Genomic DNA, 7,239 nt, shown 5'->3' on the forward strand with positions numbered 1-7,239 from the left:
TCATTGGTGCAACAGCATTTCTCCTGCTGATCATATCTGGAGTCAGATACAGAATAATATTAATTAAACAGTCCCATAAGATCTTAAATAGCAAATTCCAACAATCAGACCTTTAGGTGAGTTCAGCTTACAAGGATCACATACTGATTATAAGTTCATATTGGAAATAGCAAAAGATTATCACAGATTTTTTTATTCATGTTCTGTAAAGACAATTTTATTTATTAATAAGCTCAGCTATTATCCTTCAGATAAAACATAAGCAACACACCATTTCTTCCAGAATTCTTGTTTAAATATTTATTTTATTAAATTTGCATACAAACCAAGCAGTTAAGAGCAGTGAGAAAAGTTCCCACCTATTCTACTTAATTATAGGGTCAAAGAGGAATGAAAAGTATAATATATGGAAATTATGTCAAAATGATAGCAGTGGATATTAGTAGAAAGCATATGTTTAAATTCTTGAACCTCCACTGATTTAGTATGGATTGTGTATACTGATTCTAACCCTTGGGCCAGTCGTTTATCCTCCTGAGTCTACTTTTACTCAAACTTGGGTATCAAAATTCCTTATTGAGCCCTTCTGGCTCTTAACAAACTGAAATCTCTGTGATACTATTCTAGCTGTTCAAGTCTCTTCCTCAAGGAAAATGGAAACAGCATAATAAGGTTGTTATACTTCCATTATCATACTGATTTTAAAATCCAAATTATTTTGTTATGCAGTAGAAAAATAAGTTAATTCTCTTTTACTCCAGTTTCCTTTTGGGGAGGCTCTATTATTCATTCTTTGTAATTGTTTTCCTATAGCGAAGTATTGTAGCTGTTACCCATATGTTTAGAGCCAGCATGATCAGGAAACGGATAAGAACCATAAGATCCTGTGTGGTCATTAAAGTTGTTATTACTCTTGTTGCACATGTATATGCAGACATGCTCCAAGTCAGGGCACTCACTGCACCAGAATCCTTTGCCTCCCACAGGTACTGGAGCTGGGCAAACTTGCTAGCAGCACTAATAAAAGTACATAAATTCATTGCCAAGTCTATAATCCACTTTTGAAGAGTCAAGAGGTACCATCCCCCCAGAAATATGGCAATATATGGGATGGCTTTCTTCATGCTTCCATTATAATGAAAAACACAAAGCAAGAGGGCAATATCTTGTGCAATGATGATTGGGTACTCCAAGTAGGTCAGTAGAGGGTAACTGTAATAACTCTGGTATCGTAAAAATAAAAGGAATCCAGCCAGCTCCAGGAGCAAACTTTTCAGGCTGAGCCCCTGCGAGCTCTTAGCGGAGAGCAGGACGAAGATCTGCGGGAGCTTGACCACCATGCACCCCACTAGCGTGCTCCGGGTCCGAGGCTCGGCTCCCGCCCGCCGCCCGCCGCCCTTGAGGGGCAGCTCAGCCGAAGCAACTTCTTCCAGAATTCTTTCAAAACAACTAGAATATCTTTAGATCCTATTTAAATGATTTGCGTATAGTTCTACAGGCGTTCTAAGTTCCAGATGTAACAAACAGCATAAAATACATTTGTTTCCAAGTAAGAAGACATGTGAATTATTATCACTAAACATAATGTTTCCATGCTGAAATTGTATTTCTTAGAACACAACAATACAACAAAGAAGTTTCTTAACTAAGATTATGGTTACCTTTATAACTTAATGAATTTTATATTTTTTTCATAAGTTTGTTCACTTTTTCCCCAAATATACTCCTATCATTCTCAAAAAAGAAAATGAAATTCTTCAGATAATTTTAAAACATTAATGTAACTCTTACTTATGTCATGGAATGTCAAAACTTTAGATCAAAACAGCAAGATCCTTTCAATTTGCAATTATAACAGAATTTTAAATGCTTTTAATATTAATCATTACCTAATTGATTTAGTATTATAAGGGGAAACTTCTGATTTTCTAAGACTAGAAAATTTGCTATGAGAGTTATAAGGGAATACCATCACATTATTGCAATGAATTAATTAGCCTATAGATTTGAAAATTTAGTAGACCTTATACAAATCACATAAAAAAACTTTTGGAGAACATTTTTTTCCTGAATGTTTTTCTTTCAAATAGCAATAACTATTACTGATGCAAAAAGGACAATCACAAAACCTTCATAAAATATATTAGTTGTGTACTTTGTAAAGTGATAGATATTTTTTCTTATTTAATATTAAAGCAAAAATTAATCTTTAAAATTGGAATTTAATGCAACATTATTGTTCTATTAGAAACCAGGAGGGATGGGAATTCAGGGAAGCCTGGAAAGATTTGCATGAACTGATGCTGAGTGAGATGAGCAGAACCAGAAGAACATTATACACCCTAACAGGAACGTGGGAGTGATGATCTACCTTAATGTTGCTCATACCAACAGGGCAGCAAGCAAGCTCAATTTTGGGGTGTCTGTGACAGAGAAAGCCATCTGTAACCTGAGAAAGAATTGTGGAGTTTGAACAAAGACCAAGGACTATTACCTTTAATTTTTTAAAAAATGTTGTCTTATGTAATTCTGCTGTATCTCACACTTTATGTTTCTTCCTTAAGGATATGATTTCTCTCTCATCACATTCAATTTAGATCAATTCATAGTATGGGAATGATGTAAAGACTAGCAAACTGCCTTCTGTGGGGGGGTGGGGGGAGGGAAGCGAGATTGGAGGAAAAATTGTAAAACTCAAAATAAATAAAACCTTTCTAAAATTAAAAAGAATAAAATTGGAATTTATCAAATGTAAAATGGTATGAAATTTATCTTTAAGTATGATAAATAAATCCCAAAAGTTCATCAAATACCATAACAATTTTTCTCTGTTTTTACTTTTAACACTAGAAATAATCTCACAACAAATCTTCAAATTAACATATATATATGAAATATATCCCTAGATAAAGTTCTCATGTAAAGATTTTTCCTTTACTCAGAGAAAATTCTTGATGAAGATTTATAATAAGATAGTTTTAAAAATTCCTTTTTGTTGGGGGTGGCTAGGTGGCACAGTGGATAGAGCACCAGCCCTGGAGTCAGGAGTACCTGGGTTCAAATCTGGTCTCAGACACTTAATAATTACCTAGCTGTGTGGCCTTGGGAAAGCCACTTAACCCCATTTGCCTTGCAAAAACCTAAAAAAAAAAATTCCTTTTTATGATTGCAAGATTTCTCATTGTACTTCACTTAACAATCTTATGAAGTTCATGAGTCATAGCCAAAAAGCTTTAGCTACAATAAGCAATAATAATACATAAGAGATTTAGTTTACTTACATTTTCTTCATTCATTCACTCTGTTATTAACAAAGCAATTTTAAAACCCCAAATGCTTACTTTATAATTATAGGCCAATATTTCTTAATATTAGAACATTTAAGAATCTAATGTTCTATTTAGAAATTTCATAATCAAAATTATGTATTCTATAAACCTGAAAACTCCTTAAGTTGTATTTTCAGACTGCCTTATACAGATCAGCCCATTTAGAGTTATCTAATGAACATAATAAAGAAGCTAGCATTACATAGTAGTTGCTTCATGCCAAATATCTCATAGTCATATGACTTTGATTTCTCCTTATAAAATAATTATCTAAAGTAGAGAGAACTTTTTTTTTTAATATTGTATATTTTAGGGGCAGCTAGGTGGCATAGTGGATAAAGCACCGGCCCTGGAGTCAGGAGTACCTGGGTTCAAATCCAGTCTCAGACACTTAATAATTACCTAGCTGTGTGGCCTTGGGCAAGCCACTTAACCCCATTTGCCTTACAAAAACCTAAAAAAAAAAATATTGTATAGTTTATAAATTTCTTAATACCAAATATCAGGTAGCCCTATTTATTTCTCTTCAGGTCTAAATTTTGAATTAACTCCTGATATATATGTACATATATTCCTCTCTTCTTTACAAGAACAGTTTGAAAAATCATTCCTGGTTACTCATGCATTTGTAAACTTTGATTTTAGGTATATATATATGTATGTATGTATTTTCAATTGATCACAGACTGACCTCTAAAAACAAAAACTTTTTCTTTATGAATTTCCCGCTGAAATTATACCACCATATTCTTTTATGCTCTAGTATGGGGCTAGGTCCTGAAATCTTGAGAAGTTAAACTATCAATTCCACATTAGACTTTTAAAAGTCCGAAAGAATAAATTGAGGATTTCCCATTTTATATCAGTTGTTTTAGTTAGATTAAGACCAGGATAAATTAAAATTGCACCTGGATTTACATACAGCTCCCTCAGTTTTAGCATCCTGAGTTACACTTTTCCCAAGCATTCAGTATTGCTGTGATTCATTATTTCCCAGGCAATTCACTGCTGGAGAGTTTGCATAAGTAGCAGTCAACTGTTAGGATTTTAATTTTACCTCACATCTGGGCACAATTTAATCCAGTTCAAATCTGGATACCATAATTCCTGAAGAACTGATTTACAGTTCTCATATAAAATTTTATTAACTTGTTCATATTTTCATTAATATACTTAAGTCATCTTTTATGTTAAAAATGCCTCTTTAAGGGTTTAGAAAAACCAAAACATTTTAACCTTCCATTTTTCTTTTTATTCCTTTCTATTCTCTTCCCAAGTCTTTCAAAACCCATTTTACAAATTTCCTTTTTTATTATTTTTAATGTATGGCTTAACCATATTTCAGACTATTTATTCCTTCTAATAAAGATTCCTTTTTATATTTTTAGCAATATGATTTTTATCAGATCTTATTCTTACAGTCAAACAGTAATTAAATTTTAAAACTTGCCTACCACACTAGAAAAAAATTTTTTCTTTGTTACAACTTAGATACCCCTTAAAAGATAAAAACACAAAGCAAATTCTCTTAAATATGTTTAACCCTTCAAATTATTTACAAATAACTACTAACAAAACGTTTTCAAATTACTTTATCATTTTCCAAAATTTAAAATTCAGAAATAGGAAACATAATTAATAGCAAATTTCCACAGCATACCTTTTATTTCAATTCAAACATTATGTTTAAACTTAATTTATCTGAAAACAAACTTTTTCTTTCCATTTTTCTCATGCTCATACACACAGTCCCAGCCTGAGAAGTGCATGTTGGGCAGGAGAAACCAAGAAGCTAAATGGACAAATTGGGACACAGAAAAATATAAAAGGCACCTGGAAACAGCCAATTGAAACACTGAGACTGAGAAAGAAGGGAAGATGGAAATTTCCCTGCACTGTCTAAGCAGGACTGCTAGAGCAGAGTTTAAAACATTAGGAATAAGAGTAACAAAAACTGACTTCCAGAAAAGCCCTGGTGTGCTAATATTAAGTCATAAATTTTTGAAAAGAATAATCTGATTCCATTATCTAGTTTCGAAAAAGATCCCAGAAGACAAATAACTAGGAGTCAATCTGGGTCAAGAGAAAAGACAGCAAAAGTGAAGAGGGAAAGAAGAATTACAAAGGGCAAGAAAAAGCAAACGCCAGGGAAAAAAATCCCACTCTCCAGATAGTGAGGCAGATCTCTTTCTGAGGGTGTGTGACTACAGCCATCTCCAAGGCTAGAAGAAAGAGTAGACAGAGAAGCTGCATCAGCAGCTGTAGCAGTGGTTCAGTGTTGGGAGAGTAAAGGAGATAGTTTTTGGGGGAAAGTCTACTTCATAAAAGGGAGAAACTGCTGGGGCTGAGAAACCTCAGCTTGGTATTCTCCTTGTAACATTATAGGATTCTGTGATAGAGGATGAAGGTTGTGAGACTATGCCAAGGAAGGAGGGATGAGAGGGTTTGAAAAGGAACCATGAGGTCACTAGGAATAGGTAAAAAACTGCTATTCTGCTTGCTGGATCTTTAATCTTAGATTGTGATTTTCCCATTATTAAGTTTGTAAAAATTAGACAAAAGACACGGACAAAAACACTGAGGGAGATCCACTTTGCTCTCACACTAGAAGATCCCAAGACACAACTAACCAAACAATTTAACAACACAATTCATAAACAATTACCACTAGGGCACACTAAAACCAACTCAAAGGGGTGCCAGAAAACCAGAGAGGGTAACCAGAGCCTTAAAAACCATAGGAAATTTTTATCAAAGGCAAAAATTCAGTAACCAAATGTTGCCTCTGGCTACTTGGATTTGGTTCTGCCTATGAGGAATCATTATTCAGATTGGGAGAGCATGGGTGGAAATAAAACAAAAAATTATTGAAAAAGTTACAAGACATAGGAAGGGCTAGAGAGAAAGCAGAAGAGAGAGAGATAAAAGAACAGCCAAGCAGTCTTGGCTGGGCCATTGTCAGAGAAGACTGCCCACTGGGAACTGGAGTCCAGCTCATGTTTTTATGTCTTGCTTCTCATCCCAAGGACAAAAGGTGAACTCCCTTCCCCTATAGAGGTTAAAGCCCAAGGAGATCAGGATACAAATTTTACATTAAACAATGATACTTTAAGAATGGGAAGGGTTCCACCCAAGATTACAATTATTTCTGTTACAATCATAATTCTCTACTTCAAGTCAATATACATCTCAAGGGTCAATTTACATCTCCACCCAAATTCTTTCTGTTACTATCAAATTCTCTTCTTCTTCCTCAGCACCAACCCCAAAACATCTCCACTTTCACAATTCTCTTTATCTTTCCCCTGCATCACACAGGTTAGAGAGTATTTCAATCAAACAAAACCAAGATTCAAAACTAGAGAACTGAGTTGAAAAGTGGCAGACTCACCCCTTCCAAGTCCAATTAAATTTTCCAGGCTCAAAATCTGTCCTACCTCTGGGTCCTTTCTGTGGCATTGATAGAAAGGAATCTGCACCTTTGCAAGTCATCTGTCCATCCTAAGTGAACTAGGAAACAAGTTTGGTTCAAAATGGAATAGGGAGTTAAAAAAATTACAAACTTCCTTCCTTCCTTCCTTCCTTCCTTCCTTCCTTCCTTCCTTCCTTCCTTCCTTCCTTCCTTCCTTCCTTCCTTCCTTCCCATAAAGGGAAGAGTCTGTCCCTCTTTGAATGTCAGTCAATCCAAGTCCATGGCACCATTATTGTTAACTATATTATTCATATTTTTTAGACCGAAAATGAAATATCAAAGTTAGCTTATCTGTGAAGTTTTATTCTCTAGAATCTGACTTAGAAACCCTGAGTATGAGAAAAATGGAAAGAAAAAGTTTGCTTTCAGATAAATTGAGCTTTAAAACATTATGTCTTACCTAAAAATCATTAAAGCTATCAACCCTGTTTTATTGTT

At 34.3% G+C, this 7,239-nt stretch overlaps 1 protein-coding gene across 1 annotated transcript; it reads right to left on the reverse strand.

Moving 5' to 3' along the window:
- Window positions 1-285: 285 nt before the first annotated feature.
- On the reverse strand, window positions 286-1,375 carry LOC141520384 (solute carrier family 66 member 3-like). Its single transcript, XM_074232073.1, has one exon. The coding sequence runs from the start codon at window positions 1,338-1,340 to the stop codon at window positions 783-785; it is 558 nt and encodes a 185-aa protein (XP_074088174.1). The 5' UTR covers window positions 1,341-1,375; the 3' UTR covers window positions 286-782.
- Between the last annotated feature and the right edge of the window lie 5,864 nt (window positions 1,376-7,239).

This window comes from Macrotis lagotis, chromosome 4 (genome assembly GCF_037893015.1).
Source record: "Macrotis lagotis isolate mMagLag1 chromosome 4, bilby.v1.9.chrom.fasta, whole genome shotgun sequence".
Taxonomy (NCBI): Eukaryota; Metazoa; Chordata; class Mammalia; order Peramelemorphia; family Peramelidae; genus Macrotis; species Macrotis lagotis.